The following is a 17,134-nucleotide window of genomic DNA, read 5'->3' as shown; positions in this document are numbered from 1 at the left end:
CACCAAGCCCTGGGGCCGGCCCTCTTTGCCCTCTCTTTCCTCCTCCTCCTCGCTGCCTCCTCATCGAACCTGCCGGCCGCTGCCAGGAAAAAAAACACAATAAAGCTAATTTAACACTGTCAAAATTTCAAAGCTGAGAAAAAAGAACTTCTAAAATAATGTCTCTTGATAAGGAAATAATAAACACATGCATGAACAAATTAAAATATAAAACACCCGCTCCTTCTCCAAAATAGGCTGCTTCCACACAGGGAAGGGAATGAAAAGTAACAAATCCTCTGATTGGCTGGCAGCAAAGTGTCCCCTGCGTCCAAAAGGCCAGGGTTAAAGTGCTTTTCAGACCCATTTGGTGAAAGAACCAGGGGGAAAAGGCAGCAACCAATGGCTTGGGGGCAGAAGGCTGGGGACGGAACAGGCTCGGCCAAGTGGAGGAGGTTAAAAGTCCTAGACACAGTAAAACACACTAGATTAAAGTTGGTAAAGGTGTGATATAAGAGTATACAGTATACTCTCTCCTTATTCAACCTACATGATGAGTACATGAAGGATGCAGAATTTGAAAAAGATGACTATCAATAACTTGTACTGTGTTGATGTAGTACTATGAATTCCAAAAGTGCAAATGATCTGGAGGTTCTTATAACAAAGTCAATTAAATATAAAGAAGATCAAACTAATGTACTAATTTATTCTTATGTTCAGCAACTTTGAACTGACAATGAAGATATTGTAGTGATGAACAGTTTTCTCTTTAAGAATTGTATAATAAAAGTAAAGAAACCAGCAGTTAAGAAATACACTGCAGATTAGTACTTGGTAGGTGGGGTCGGCAAAGTTGGCTCTTCTATGACATGTGGATTTCAACTCCCAAAATTCCTGAGCTAGCATGATTGGTTCAGGAATTCTGGGAGTTGAAGTCCACATGTCATAGAAGAGCCCACTTTGCCCACTCCTGGCCTATAGGGTTGCTAAGATTCAGCAGTGACTTGATGGAATATAAACAATTGACCACCACTGCTTTTTATTTTAAACTTGGCACATAGCTTACAGATTTATTGTAACCATTTCAGAAGTTGCTCAAATTTTTTGCCTTTCTGTTTTCCACAGAAAAAGCAAGAAGAGTCAACTGGCAAAAAGCAACACTGTAAAAATTGCCCCTTTCCTATGTGCATTAGATAGCCAAGCTGCCTGGAACTCCAGGAGCCTTTCTTCATTCTGATAAAAACAGCAGGATCCTGCAGGTGTCACTAGTCTTCCACAGTCTTCCTTCCACTTATCCCATACTCCTTCAATACAGGAATCAAAATTATTATGTGTGATTGAAATTCAATCTAGAATTATTTTAGGGCATTTTTAGGAATCTAAAGAGAGTTTAGAAAACAGTTAATATTTCAATTATTTTTCATAACGGCAGATTTCAATTTATTTTAGCATCTCTCTTGCTTAGGAACAATTTTAAAAGTAGTACATACTGTGAAATGAAAATCATTCATTGAATGATCAAGAAGTGAAAAATGGTCACTAATTTTCAGAAGAGAAATGTCACTAGTTGCATTTTTTTTGCTTTTTATTTAAACATCAGTATTCGTGCAAAATGTAAACCCTTCTTGAATAAATGAATATTGACTTTTTAAAAGCTAATAGGTACTGTGTACTGTTTGAATGTATCTATTCAATACTGCTCTAAGTAGGCAGATTTGCAACATTTATGGTTATAAAAACTTCCAGAAATACCCCTCACTGTGACAGCTTGAGGCAAACATTGCTACTGCTAATCTTTCCAATTTATTTATTTATTTAGTTGATTTATGTAGCTGTCCTCTTAAAATGAGTCAGGGCTATGTACAATTAAAAACAACAACAAAGGAAGCTCTTGCATGTGGCACACGCTTAACAATGTTTCATACAGATTAATTAGAATTTAGGAATATATAAAGTATGCATGTGAGAAAAGCTGAGATTCTTAATTTAAGAGATTGCAACTACAGTACAGAAATAGGCGATGGTAGTTTATTAAAATAAAAGTTATTATAAATTAATGCAAATGCAAGAATAAGGCCTTTTTGTGTCTAAGATGATGCAGAATATAAAATGGCATCTGATCTTTTAATCTGTATTTTTTAAATCCTGTACATTGTTAAATTTATGATGCTTCTGTTACATAATTGGGTAGATTTGTGAACGCTTGGATATGACATACTAGCCATGCCTATATACAGACTGTTCTCTTATGTAACCTTTTGACCCTTCCTATTCTTATTGCTTTCCTTCTGGTCTGTTTCTTACCTTTAATGAAGTCAAAATGTAAAGCCTTCCTTAAGCCCTGATAAGTAACAATGACAAGTGTTGATTGTTTAACTACTGCAGTTTGCTGTAGGCTAAACATAAAACATAGCTAGTCTAGAATCCTTATCTTAAATGTTGATTACTTCAAGCCATGACAATTAATTTATAAGTGGAGATAAAACTCATTTTCTTTATGGTATTGTAAGAACATTAAATATAAACCTGTTCCCTGTTTATTTGCTATCAGACAAATCTGAAAGCTTCCTAAAAAATAAATATACCGTATGAAAAATGGTTTACCAAAGTATCATGTGATTTATTTATTTATTTGATTTTTGCTTAACGCGGTATATAAATTCATCCCACTGTAATAATACTTAGTGTGCTGTGTAAATTAAGATAGCTGTAATAAACCATGATTAAACATATCATGGCTTCACTAGATGCTACGCTTAGTGCATTTTATCAAAGCTTTGTTTCAAATGGCACAGGACAAGTCTAACAGCACAATCCTGCATCTACTCTCCATTATTTTTGAATCTCATGAGACTCAAGGTTGACTCAGCCTTTCATCCTTCTGAGGTTGGTAAAATGAGGAGACAGTCTGCTGGGGGCAATATGCTGACTCTGTAATCCTCTTAAAGAGGGCACTATGAAATGGTGTATAAATTAAAGTGCTATTGCTATTTACCCAGGATAACAAACAAAAACTCTTCTTTCTTTCTTTCTTTCTTTCTTTTTCTTTCTTTCTTTCTCACTCTCTCTCTCATTCTCTTTTTTTTCTGCCTCTGTGTATACATATGTATGAATTTTAGCGGCACTGCCTCAAATCAATAGATATTTTATTTTTAGCATTCCAATTAAACGATTGGAAGATAAGGCTGGAATTTATTTCCAAAAGCATGACTTCCTTTATGTTTTGAATAATAAATTTTAAAGTTAGTAGAAAAATAGGCCTGAGCGTACATTTGGAAATTTGTTTTATTTGACCAATTTGACTTATTAGGTTGCAAGTTTTATCTCTCTTTTCCCTTTTGTCTCCATAACACAGCAAGTCTTGGGCTGCCTTACAACTTCCAGACCTAAAAAAGAATCAATGTAATCTTTCTTAGTTTTAGCATGCTAAAGAAAACCTGTATACTGTATATTAACCTGTCATTTCACAAATGAAAACACAATTTTATTAAGGGTGAAACTGAAAACACCTAAGATTGGTGGTCTTCTGTTTACAAAAAAAAAAAATCACTGAAAGGCTTGGGAAAGTGTAGCTCTGCTGTTCATGTCAACATTCCACCCTTCTACTTTTCCCAAGGTCTCAGAAAGAAAATCCTTTTTTTTGTTCTTATCAGTTCAAACAAGAACAATGAATTCCTCAAGCCCACAAGAATGTGACAAGGTGCCAACAAAGCCAACCAGGAAGGTGATGTATGGTCTATAGGCTTTAGCAGCTCTAATAAATCACTTCTCAATTTAGCGCTACAAGGATTGAGTTCAATCAACTTGCAGCCCACATTTTTGTTTCTTCACCAGAGATTTCTTTCACCTGCAACCATCCAAAGAAAACCAAGAATACTGATAATTACATCTGTGCGGCAGGAGTGCAATGAGTTTAAAGTCAAGGAAAATTGATTAATTTTCAAATTTCTGTTTTTATAGATGTTGATATTTTTACTACATCAACTTGACAAATCTATATATATTACAATTTTTAAGACATTAGTTTCAGGATACATAATATTGTTTCTTTAAAATTATATGATTTTTAATACTTTTAAGAATGTCCTGAAATATTCTATAATTGAATACTTTCATTTCCAAAAAGTAACTTCAGCAGATTGTGAATCTTATTAACAGACTACTTAAAAATATTGATTAGTGCCATTCATAGATTAGAAAGTTCTCAAGTCATAATTTATAGAATGACTTTTTCTAATATTTATTGAAAAAAATATTTAGGTTTTGTGTACAAAATTACAAAAAAGGTTGAATTTATAGAAAAATTAACATGCAATGAAATTGTTCACTAACTCATTTTTTGCATTTACTAAAGAGATTACTGTAGCTAGGAAAAGAGGAATTGAGATATTCTTACTTTGAAACATTCAACAGATGTATTTTATCTGTGCAATATGATATTGCACAGAGTTTTTATCACATACCATAAAGGTGGGACACCTTACGTGATATATGAGCACGAAAGTAATATTTTGAATGAAGACATAGAAACATAGAAGTCTGACGGCAGAAAAAGACCTCCTGGTCCATCTAGTCTGCCCTTATACTATTTTCTGTATTTTATCTTAGGATGGATATGTGTTTATCCCAGGCATGTTTAAATTCAGTTACTGTGGATTTATCTACCATGTCTGCTGGAAGTTTGTTCCAAGGATCTACTACTCTTTCAGTAAAATAATATTTTCTCATGTTGCTTTTGATCTTTCCCCCAACTTCAGATTGTGTCGCCTTGTTCTTGTGTTCACTTTCCTATTAAAAAGACTTCCCTCCTGGACCTTATTTAACCCTTTAATATATTTAAATGTTTCGATCATGTCCCCCCTTTTCCTTCTGTCCTCCAGACTATACAGATTGAGTTCATTAAGTCTTTCCTGATACGTTTTATGCTTAAGACCTTCCACCATTCTTGTAGCCCATCTTTGGACCCGTTCAATTTTGTCAATATCTTTTTGTAGGTGAGGTCTCCAGAACTGAACACAGTATTCCAAATGTGGTCTCACCAGCATTCTATATAGCGGGATCATAATCTCCCTCTTCCTGCTTGTTATACCTCTAGCTATGCAGCCAAGCATCCTACTTGCTTTCCCTACCGCCTGACTGCACTGTTCACCCATTTTGAGACTGTCAGAAATCACTACCCCTAAATCCTTTTCTTCTGAAGTATTTGCTAACACAGAACTGCCAATACAATACATCATATTACATTGGCAATCATGAGAGCAGGGTGTTCTCTGCCAGTTTAATTCAATGTTTGGAGGTAGGTAGATGTGTTTATATGTGCAGACACACATATGCAAGAACAAAGGCCCTATACCTTTGCCTTTGAGTTCTGATTAGCATCAATGTGTGCATTACTGAAGAGAGGAAATATTATTTCAACTATGCAGAGAGAAGATTCACTGCTGTTTTGGCAAGCACATAAAATAAATCATCTTTCTATTTCCCTTTAAACTCTGGATGAATACAAATTTACTGATCAAAATCAGGAAACGTTAGTAAATTGTATCCATTATGCTGGTCCATTAAATTAGGAGGAAGGTAGAACATATTTCTGCTGCTTGACTTCCTGGCTCCAATCCTCCCCCGCAGGGAGGCGGAACCGATTAAGTTGTTCCGCCCCAGGCGCCTGATGGATCCAGAAGGTTTTCAGAAGGCACTTGGGGTTCTTCCAGATATACTCGTCCACAGTTCGACAGAGTCTCTGGCTGAGGCCTGGAACAAGGCTGCAGCGGAGGCCCTTGACCAAATTACACCGCTGCGACCTCTCTGCGGCACTAGACCCCATAGAGCTCCATGGTTCAATGAGGAGCTCCAGGAGTTGAAACGCCAGAAGAGACATCTAGAGAAGCGATGGAGGAAGCGATGGCGGACCTCGACTCCAATTGTAAAACAGAGTCGACTGACAACGAGTCAGTCGAGGTGACTGGGGCTAAACGTCTTTGTCCATCTGTCTGGGGGGAGTTTGACTTGGTGACACCTGATGAAGTGGACAAGGCCATTGGAGCTTTAAGTTCCACCACCTGTCTACTGGATCCGTGTCCCTCTTGGTTGGTTTCGGCCGGTCGGGAGGTGACACGGAGCTGGGTCCAGGGGATTGTCAACGCCTCCTTGGGGAGGGGGTCCTTTCTGGCTCCTTATAAGGAGGCACTTGTGTGCCCCCTCCTCAAGAAGCCTTCCCTGGACCCAGCCGTGCTCAATAACTACCGTCCAGTCTCCGACTTCCCTTTATGGGGAAGGTTGTTAAAAAGGTGGTAGCACTTCAACTCCAGCGGTCCTTGGAAGAAGCCGATTATCTAGGTCCTCAAAAGTCTGGATTCAGGCCCGGTTACAGCACGGAAACTGCTTTGGTCGCGCTGATGGATGATCTCTGGCAGGCCCGGGACAGGGGTTTATCCTCTGTCCTGGTGCTTCTTGACCTCTCAGCAGCTTTCGATACCATCGACCATAGTATGCCTCTGCGCCGGCTGGAGGGGTTGGGAGTGGGAGGCCCTGTTCTTCAGTGGTTCTCCTCCTACCTCTCCGGTCGGTCGCAGTCGGTGTTAGTGGGGGGTCAGAGGTCGACCTCTAGATCTCTCCCTTGTGGGGTACCTCAGGGGTCGGTCCTCTCCCCCCTGCTATTTAACATCTACATGAAACCACTGGGTGAGATCATCCAAGGGCATGGGGTGAGGTATCATCAATATGCCGATGATACCCAGTTATACATCTCCACCCCATGTCCAGTCAACGAAGCAGTGGAAGTGATGTGCCGGTGCCTGGAGGCTGTTGGGGCCTGAATGGGTGTCAACAAACTCAAACTCAACCCAGACTAGACGGAGTGGCTGTGGGTCTTGCCTCCCAAGGACAATTCCATCTGTCCGTCCATTACCCTGGGGGGAGAATCATTGACCCCCTCAGAGAGTGTTCGCAACTTGGGTGTCCTCCTCGATCCACAGCTCACATTAGAGAAACACCTTTCAGCTGTGGCGAGGGGGGCATTCACCCAGGTTCGCCTGGTGCACCAGTTGTGACCCTATTTGGACCGGGAGTCACTGCTCAGTCACTCATGCCCTTATCACCTCGAGGCTCGACTACTGTAACGCTCTCTACATGGGGCTACCTTTGAAAAGTGTTCGGAAACTTCAGATCGTGCAGAATGCAGCTGCGAGAGCTATCATGGGCTTTCCCAAATATGCCCATGTTACACCAACACTCCGCAGTCTGCATTGGTTGCCGATCAGTTTCCGGTCACAATTCAAAGTGTTGGTTATGACCTATAAAGCCCTTCATGGCACCGGACCAGATTACCTCAGGGACCGCCTTCTGCTGCCCGAATCCCAGCGACCAGTTAGGTCCCACAGAATGGGTCTTCTCCGGGTCCCGTCAACCAAACAATGTCGCTTGGCGCGACCCAGGGGAAGAGCCTTCTCTGTGGCAGCCCCGGCCCTCTGGAACCAACTCCCCCCCAGAGATTAGAATTGCCCCCACCCTCCTTGCCTTTCGTAAGCTGCTTAAAACCCACCTCTGCCGCCAGGCATGGGGGAACTGAGATACACTTTCCCCCTAGGCCTTTACAATTTTATGCATGGTATGTCTTATGTATGATTTGTTTTTATATAATGGGTTTTTCACTGTTTTTAGTATTGGATTATTGTTATATACTGTTTTATTACTGTTGTTAGCCACCCCGAGTCTGCGGAGAGGGGCGGCATACAAATCCAATCAATCAATCAATAAATAAATAAATAAGCTTCCCAGGAATAATGTCATAATGGTATTCTACAAGTGTGTATATGTGTGTGTGTGTGTGTGTGTGTGTGTGTGTGTGTATATATATATATATATATATATATATATATATATATATATATATATATATATATATATTTGTTTGTTTGTTTTCGTAGATTTTCATGGGTACAGGTATGACGGTCTTGGCATATTCGGGTTTCTTCCCATGTAGAATTCAGAAATTTCTGGCGACGTTTCGACGAGGTCCCACTCGTCATCTTCAGGTTAGTGCTTCTGTCTTTGTTCTAGGACGAACACAGCGAGACCTCAGGTGCCTTCCCTCTATAAATACTGGTGGCTGGGTGTGGTTTGATGGCTCAGCAATTGCCTGCTGTGTAGAAACATCCTGGTGAGTCAGTGGGGTAACACCTGACAAAACTAAATTAATTTCCAAAACAGAACATTACAGCAAATGAAAAATCATGGAAGCCATCGAGATAGAAAAACATCCCCAAAATATGAACAAGCGTGATGATACCTCCTGCCTACCAGACATCTGGAAACCAGCCTTCATTAACAAATGTATCCCTGCCATATAAACTGAAACCAGACTCAGAACACACATTGCAAAACAACTAAGTAGCCTGCAAGCTCCAGCTACTCGGGATATCACCCCTAATCCACAATCATTAACTAATCAGCCTACCTCAGTTACAACAACGACCCAGGTGTTACCCCACTGACTCACCAGGATGTTTCTACACAGCAGGCAATTGCTGAGCCACCAAACCACACCCAGCTACCAGTATTTATAGAGGGAAGGCAGCTCAGGTCTCGCTGTGTTCGCCCTAGAACAAGGACAGAAGCACCAGCCTGAAGATGACGAGTGGGACCTCATCGAAACGTCACCAGAAATTTCTGAATCCTACACAGGAAGAAACCCGAGTATGCCAATACCGTCATATATCTGCCTTGTAAAGCAGAGAACTAGCAGTTAGAGCTATCAGATCAGAACCCTTCCAGCTCTGTACCAGGGAAGGGGTATATGTTTGTTTTTTTTCCCTCTGCTTTACAAGGCAGTTCTCTGCTTTACAAGGCAGAGTTCACCAGATCGAATCCCAGTAAAGGAAAGGGTGTGGCTAGCTGATGAGGCCAGAACAAGGCCGAAATGGGACCATCCTAGTCTCCCTTAATTTTAAAATTCCAGCTAAAAACATTTAACACATACAGAATATAGTTGTCGGCTATAAAATATATTAACTGCCTTGTAGTGGTCCTGGGTTGGGCCTAGAGGCAAAAAAGGAGCTGTGACGTTCCTTAAAATATACCAGGGTGATCCGACATAAAAAAACATATACCCCCTCCCTGGTACAGAGCTGGAAGGGTTCTGATCTGATAGCTCTAACTGCTAGTTCTCTGCTTTACAAGGCAGAGTTCACCAGATCGAAGTTCACCAAATCGAAAGGAAAGGGTGTGGCTAGCTGATGAGGCCAGAACAAGGCCGAAATGGGACCATCCTAGTCTCCCTTAATTTTAAAATTCCAGCTAAAAACATTTAACATATATATATACAGTGGTACCTTAAGATACGAACTTAATTGGTGCCGGGGGGAGGTTCGTAAGACGAAAGGTTCGTAAGACGAAACATTGTTTCCCATAGGAAACAATGTAAAGTCAATTAATCCGTGCAACCAAAAAAACCCCCGCAAAAAACCGGCTTTCGGCGACTGCTGGGAAGCGGTGCGGCTGTTTTAAAAGGTGACAGCCGGCCTGGGGGGCTTCCCAGCTGGGAAGCCCCCCAGGCCGGCTGTCACCTTTTAAAAGAGCCGCGCCGCTTCCCAGCTGTCTCCTGAAGCCAAACGCGGAAGTTCGGCTTTGGTGTTTGGCGTTCGGAGACAGCTGGGAACCCAGCGGTCTCTCGAACGCCGAAACCGGAAAGGGCAAGGTGGGGGGGGAGAACGGGAGGCTCAGCATTCCGTCAGTCGCAGCGCTGGCTGTCAACTTTTCTTTTTAGCACTGGGGAGGCAAGTCAGCTCCTGCCCAGTGCTAAAAAGAAAAGTTGACAGCCAGCGCTGCGGCTGACGGAATGCTGAGCTTCCCGTTCTCTCTCCGCCCCCTCGCCCCTTCGCCCCCCTGTGTTCCTAGGAGAAGTGCTGGTGAGGAGCAGAAGGTCTGTCTTGCCTCAATCCCCAGCACTTCTCCTAGGAACACAGGGAGGCGAAGGGGCGAGGGGGGGGGGAGAGAGAACGGGAGGCTCAGGAAGGGAGCTCGGGAAGGAGCCCACGGTCAGTCGGCTGCGGGCGGGAGGAAGGCGATTGTTCCGCTGCCGCCAGCATGGCCTGGCTGGCAGCAGAAGATGTAACGGAGCCGACGGGGGATTCGCCTTCCTCCCACCCGCAGCCGACTGATCGTGGGCTCCTTCCCGACCTCGGAGAGCTTCCTGGTTTTCGTCCGTGTTGGATTCGCGAGCTTTCATGCCCAGGAAGCTCTCCGAGGTTGCGAAGGAGCCCACGATCAGTCGGCTGCGGGCGGGAGGAAGGCGAATGTCACGGGGCTGGGCTCGGCTCCCCCCTCGGCTCCCCCCCTTACCAGCCCCGCCACGAAAGGCTCCATTCTGTTCCCTGAATGGAGACCGCCGGCCGCTCAATCGGGCCAGCAGGGAACAGAATGAAGCCTTCCGCGGCGGGGCTGGTAAGGGGGGGAGCCGAGGGGAGAGCCCAGCCCAGCCCCGTGACATTCGCTTTCCTCCCGCCCGCAGCCGACTGATCGTGAGCCTTCCGCGGCGGGGCTGGTAAGGGGGGGAGCCGAGGGGGGAGCCGAGCCCAGCCCCGTGACATTCGCTTTCCTCCCGCCCGCAGCCGACTGATCGTGGGCTCCTTCGCAACCTCGGAGAGCTTCCTGGGCATGAAAGCTCGCGAATCCAACACGGACGAAAACCAGGAAGCTCTCCGAGGTTGCGAAGGAGCCCACGATCAGTCGGCTGCGGGCAGGAGGAAAGCGAATGCCACGAGGCTGGGCTCGGCTTTCCCCCTTACAGCCCAGCAGGCAGCCGCCGCAGAAGGCTCCATTCTGTTCCCTGCCGGCCCGATTGAGCGGCCGGCGGTCTCCATTCAGGGAACAGAATGGAGCATTCCGCGGCGGGGCTGGTAAGCGGGGGAGCCGAGGGGGGAGCCCAGCCCAGCCCCGTGGCATTCGCTTTCCTCCCGCCCGCAGCCGACTGATCGTGGGTTCCTTCCCGACTTCGGAGAGCTCCTCCCCTTACCAGCCCCGCCGTGGAAGGCTCCATTCTGTTCCCTGCCGGCCCGATTGAGCGGCTGGCAGTCTCCGCCACGGAGCCCGGCCCCGTGGGCTTGGTTACATCTTCCGCTGCCAACCAGGCCATGCTGGTGGCAGCGCAACGAAGAGAGACATTTGCTTTCCTCCCGCCAGCCCCTCAAGTTGGATGCACCCTCGCTGGCCCGCTCGGCCGTGCCTCCTCGCCCGCCGCCCGCCCAGGATGCATACCTGCTGCCTCGCCCCATGCCCGCCGATCCTGCGCCTCCTGCTTCCCCCCCCAGCCAAAAATACAAAGGCGGTCAGCCGCCGCCCGCGGAGCAATGGGAAGCTGAAGCCGCCGGCGGTTTCAGACTCCCTTTGCTCCAGGCTGCTCTGCCCTGCCTGTCAGACCGTCTTTGTGTTTTTCACTGGGGGGGGAGAGCAGGAGGACCTTCCTGACTCCCTCCCCCAGCGCCGGACCTCCTGCCCTCTCTCCCAGACAAAACCCCAAAGTGGCCTCCCGAACCCGGAAAGAAGCCCCGCCGCCGGCTGTCACCTTTTAAAACAGCCGGGCGGCTTTCCAGCAGCCTCCGAACGCTGAACCCGGAAGTTCGGGTTTGGCGTTTGTAACACGAAAAAAGTTCGTACGAAGAGGCAAATTTTTTCTGAACCCCGGGTTCGTATCACGAGTTGTTCGTAAGACGAGGGGTTCGTATCTTGAGATACCACTGTATATATATATATATATAATTGTTATGTACATAATAAAACCAATAAAAACTGCGCCAGCATTAATACAATATAAAATCAGAGTAAAACCAACAAAAACAACAACAAAGCAGTGCCGAGAACTAATAAAGCTAGATAATTACCCCAATAAAGATGTGATTTAGGCAATTTGTAAAATATTTATGAAAAATTACAGGTGAAACTCAAAAAATTAAAATATTGTGCAAAAATTCATTTATTTCATTAATGCAACTTAAAAGCTGAAACATAATATATAAGAAAGACTCATTACATGCAAGGCATAGTTCAAGCCGTGATTTGTCATAATTGTGATGATTATGGTTATAGCTCATGAAAACCCAAATCCACCATCTCAGAAAATTAGAATATTACATGCAATAAATAAAACAAGGATTGTAAATAGACCAATATCGGACCTCTGAAAAGTATACGCATGCATATGTACTCAGAACTTGGTTTGGGCCCCTTCTGCAGCAATTACTACCTCAGTGTGGCATGGCCATGGAAGCTGGCACTGCTGAGGTGTTATGGAAGACCAGGATGAGAGAACCATGAATTACGCGAAGCTATCATAGAAACTCCGCAACAAAATCGCTACTTTCAAATTTCAAGAACATGGTTGACAATTTTAGTCCTATATGTAAGCATAGACACAAATCATAAAAGCTTCATAAATATTTCAGATAGAAATTAACTTTATGATATAACCTAAGATATAAAATAATTTAGAAATATAGAAACATAATTAATACAAACAAATATTATACGTTGCAGAATGCGGGCGCGAGAGCTATCGTGGAGCTTCCAAGATCTGCCCACGTTTCACCAACACTCTGTGGCCTGCACTGGTTGCCGATCAGTTTCCGGTCACAATTCAAAGTGCTGGTAATGAGCTATAAAGCCCTACATGGCATCTGACCAGAATACCTCCGGGGCCGCCTTCTGCCGCACGAATCCAATTAGATCCACAGAGTTGGCCTTCTCCGGGTCCCGTCGACTAAACAATACCATTTGGCGGGACCCAGGGGAAGAGCCTTCTCTGTGGTGGCCCTGGCCCTCTGGAATCAACACCCCCTGGAGATTCAAATTGCCCCTACTCTCCCCGCCTTCCGCAAGATGTTGAAGACCTATCTATGTTACCAGGCATTGGGGGAATAACTATCTTGTCCCCCCAGCACCACCTTTTTCTGGCTATAATATATGAGAATGGTGTCATTGTGTAGTAATGATCGTTTTTTTAATATTTATGGGTTTTAAATTGCTTTTAACTTATATTGGATTTGTACTTTGTATATTGTATTGCTGTTGATGTGAAATGCAAATCTGACTTCTCTTTACTTCCTTTTTTTCCAGTCACTGGCCAAATTCTACAAGGCATTTTGAATGCATCATTTTTCTGATACCTCTACTTTTCCTAAGAGTTTTGGAAGGGGATAGGAAACCAAAAGTATAAAGTATATGCAACTTTCACTATAAAATGGCACTAAAGAAAAAGATTAAATCCTTCCTTTCCAGCTTTCTTTTTAAATGTCAGAGGCACTGCCCATTCAGTTAAAAGTGGGGAGGGTAGAAAGGGTGATCAATCACAATCTTTCTCTGGGGTACATGGTTTGGCTCATAGATGGAACTTAAATATTGAAAAGCCTTGAACTTTTTATTTATTTTCAATGGGGAGCTCAGGAATTCAATCAATGAATCACCCTGTATTTTAACGGAAATATAATAGCTTTACTTTAAAAAGCCACCTGGTCCTTACAATCACTTGAAGGAAGTATGATAAAACCTAGCTGATTCCATGAGCAATAAATGGCCAAGTAAATATTAACTAAGAATATAGGAACTATTTAGCTATTGTTTCTAATTCAATTTCATTCCTCAGCTATGCTGTATGGATGCAGAGAAACAGAAACATAGAAGATTGACAGCAGAAAAAACCCTCATGGTCCATCTAGTCTGCCCTTATACTATTTCCTGTATTATATCTTAGGGTGGATTTATATTTACACCAGGCATGTTTAAATTTAGCTACGCTGGGTTTACCAACCACATCGGCTGGAAGTTTGTTCCAAGTATCTACTACTTTCAGTAAAATATTTTCTCACGTTGCTTCTGATCTTTCCCCTAACTAACTAATTGTGCCCCCTTGTTCTTGTGTTCACTTTCCTATTAAAAACACTTCCCTCCTGAACCTTACTTAACCCTTTAACATATTTAAATGTTTCGATCATATCCCCGCTTTTCCTTCTGTCCTCCAGACTATACAGATTGAGTTCATTAAGTCTTTCCTGATAAGTTTTATGCTTGACTTTCCATCACTTTTGTAGCCCGTCTTTGGACCTGTTCACTTTTATCAATATCATTTTGTAGGTGAGATCTCCAGAACTAAACACAGTATTCCAAATGTGGTCTCACCAGCGCACTATACAGAGGGATCATAATCTTCCTCTTCCTACTTGTTATACTTCTAGCTATGCAGCCAAGCATTCTACTTGCTTTCCCTACCACCTGACCGCACTGTTCACCCATTTTAAGACTGTCAGAAATCACTACCCCTAAATCCTTCTCTTCTGAAGTTTTTGCTAACACAGAACTGCCATTATAATACTCAGATTGGGGATTCCTTTTCCCCAAGTGCATTATTTTACATTTGGAAACATTAAACTGAAGTTTCCATTGCTTTGACCACTTATCTGGTAAAGCTAAATCATTTGCCATATTACAGACGCCTATTGCACACTTTAGAGTCATCAACAAATAGGCAGACCTTCCCTACCAAACCATCCCCTACTCACTCAAAAACATATTAAAAAGAATAGGACCCAGAACAGACCCTTGTGGCACATTGCTTGTAACCAGTCTCTGCTCAAAATACTCGGCATTAACAACAACCCTCTGATATTTACACTTCAGCCAGCTGCAAATCCACTGAACTATCCAGGGATTAAGTCTGACCTGATTTACTCTCAGTAAAGCCATGCTGGTTTGAGTATACAGTGTTCCCTCGATTTTCGCGGGTACGAACTTTGCGAAAAGTCTATACCACGGTTTTTCAAAAATATTAATTAAAAAATACTTTGCGGGTTTTTTCCCTATACCACGGTTTTTCCTGCCGGATGATGTCATATGTCATCGCCAAACTTTCATCTGCCTTTAATAAATATTTTTTTTAATAAACTTTAATAAATAAACATGGTGAGTAATGATCTAAATGGTGGCTAAGGGAATGGGAAATGGCAATTCAGGGGTTTAAAGTGTTAAGGATACTGTGATACTGTTCATAGCCAAAAATAGTATATTTACTTCGTGGAAATTCGACTTTCGCGGGCGGTCTCTGAACGCATCCCACGCAAAAATCGAGGGAACACTGTAATAAGTTATTGGTTTTTAGGTGCTGATTTATCCTCTTTTTGAGTAGAGTATCCATCATTTTAAATATAACTGATGTCAAGCTAACTGGCCTGTAATTACCAGCTTCTTCTCTACTGCCCTTCTTGTGGATAGGCACCACACTAGCCATTCTCCAATCATCAGGAACATCTCCTGTTAAAAGGGATTGGTTAAACAAATCAGTCAGAGAGGTAGCTGAACTGAGTTACTTAAGAACTCTGGGGTAGATATCATCTAGACCCATTGCCTTATTTATCTTTAATCGTTCAAATTCTTCTAAGACATCGGCCTCTGAGATCACTGGAGCTGAATCCCTACAGCTGGAAGCAATGCTATATCCATCCATAGTATTATATTGTAAGTTTTCTTCTGAGAAAACTGAACAAATGGTCAGCGACCTCCTTATTCCCATCAATGTATGTATTATCCCCAGTACTAAGCTTTGTGATGCTGCAGTTTTTCTTCTTCCTATCACTAATATATCTGAAGAAGGTTTCTTTAATCTGATTCACCTCCTTCTCTCTCATTTTATACACCTCTCTATCCGCTATACTTCCAGACTCTTTATACCTCCTGTAGGCAGACATTTTTTCATTGACTATAGCCCTTACATCATTACTAAGCCCTAGCGGTTTCTTCTTCCTTTTACCTTTAGTTATTTGCCTTACATAAGTCCAGTGGTTTTTAAGATGGCCTTTTTAAATACAGTCCACTAGGTGCTCGTTCCTGCCGTTTTATCCCTCCCCTTTAATTAATTATTTAAATATTCCCCTATTTCAGTGAAATTTGTTTTTCTGAAATCCAATACTTTGGTTGTAGTATAGGATTGCTCACAATCAGTTTTTACATCAAACCATAAACATAGGTGGTCAATGCAACATAAATTTTCTCCCACCTTAATCTCTGAAACCCGATTCCCATTTGTAAAAATTAAATCTAGAATATTCTCCCCTCTAGTTGGTGTCTTAACCAGCTATACCAGAGCTGCTCCTGTAAGGGCCTCTATTATATTCTTACTTTTGCATGTAAGGGAACTTAGAATATTCCAGTCAATGTCAGGCATGTTGAAATCACCCATAACTACAATATCTTCCTTTACTGCTATTTGGGTAATTTTATCCACCATCTTGTCGTCAGATTCCTCAGATTGCCCCGGAGGCCTATAGATTACCCTGATTCCTATGACAGAACCCTCTTTAGTTTGCATGCAAACCCAGAGAGACTCCAGCTCTTTACATATATTTTAAATTTAGACTTTCCTTAACATAAATGGCTACTCCACCTCCCCTTCCCTTTACTCTATCCTTCCTATACAATGTATATCCTGATATGGATATTTCCCATTCATTGGAGTCCTTAAACCATGTCTCAGTTATGGCAACCAGATCCAAATTATCTCTAGATATTATGGCCATTAACTCAAGTTTGTTGCTCAAGCTTCGATCATTCACGCACATTACACAAAGAACATTATTATCATTATTTGTTTGCCCCTTATCATCAACAACTACATCTATTTCATTTACAGCTGCCTTTTCATAAACTTCAACAAACTGATTTATCCTCATTGATTGGGGACAGAAATCATCCACATCAGTTACATCTCTGTCCCCTTTACCTAGTTTAAATGCCTGTCCAAAAAAGTTCTGAACTTCTCACCAAGCACTTGGGTACCTCTGTATGATGGATGCAAACCATCCCTCTTAAACAATTCCCTATTAGACCACCTACTAGCATCGTGACTAACATAGCCAAAACCTTCAGCTTTACACCACTGCCTTAACCACACATTAAACTCTGTGATACAACTTGTTTTATCCTCCTGACCACAAACCGGTAACACCTCTGAGAAAGTCACTAAACATTTAGAGAAAGAGAAAGGTTGCTAAACATTTTTCTTAAGTAGAAAAACAATATACTGGTAATATAATACTATATTTATCAATAATCCCTATAATACATTCTCATTTTGCAGCTATTGATGTGATTGACTACAATTACAGAATTATAG

The 17,134-nt window shown here is 42.6% G+C and overlaps 1 protein-coding gene across 8 annotated transcripts in view; it reads right to left on the bottom strand.

Annotated features, from left to right (window-relative positions):
- Positions 1-17,134, bottom strand: part of HMGA2 (high mobility group AT-hook 2) — a 356,638-nt gene that overhangs the window by 262,809 nt on the left and 76,695 nt on the right. The window contains exon 4 of one of the 8 annotated variants that reach the window (XM_070755653.1): positions 3,306-3,368. The exons of the other annotated variants lie outside the window; for them this stretch is intronic. Within the exon in view, the coding sequence (XP_070611754.1) occupies positions 3,354-3,368 (15 nt within the window). The 3' untranslated portion in view covers positions 3,306-3,353. Of the gene's footprint in view, positions 1-3,305; positions 3,369-17,134 lie in introns of those variants that run through there. 8 annotated transcript variants of the gene reach the window in all.

The sequence above is a fragment of the Erythrolamprus reginae genome, chromosome 6, assembly GCF_031021105.1.
Source record: "Erythrolamprus reginae isolate rEryReg1 chromosome 6, rEryReg1.hap1, whole genome shotgun sequence".
Classification (NCBI taxonomy): Eukaryota; Metazoa; Chordata; class Lepidosauria; order Squamata; family Dipsadidae; genus Erythrolamprus; species Erythrolamprus reginae.
The sequence above is the reverse complement of the archived record's forward strand: the minus strand, read 5'-3'. Positions and strand labels throughout refer to the sequence as shown.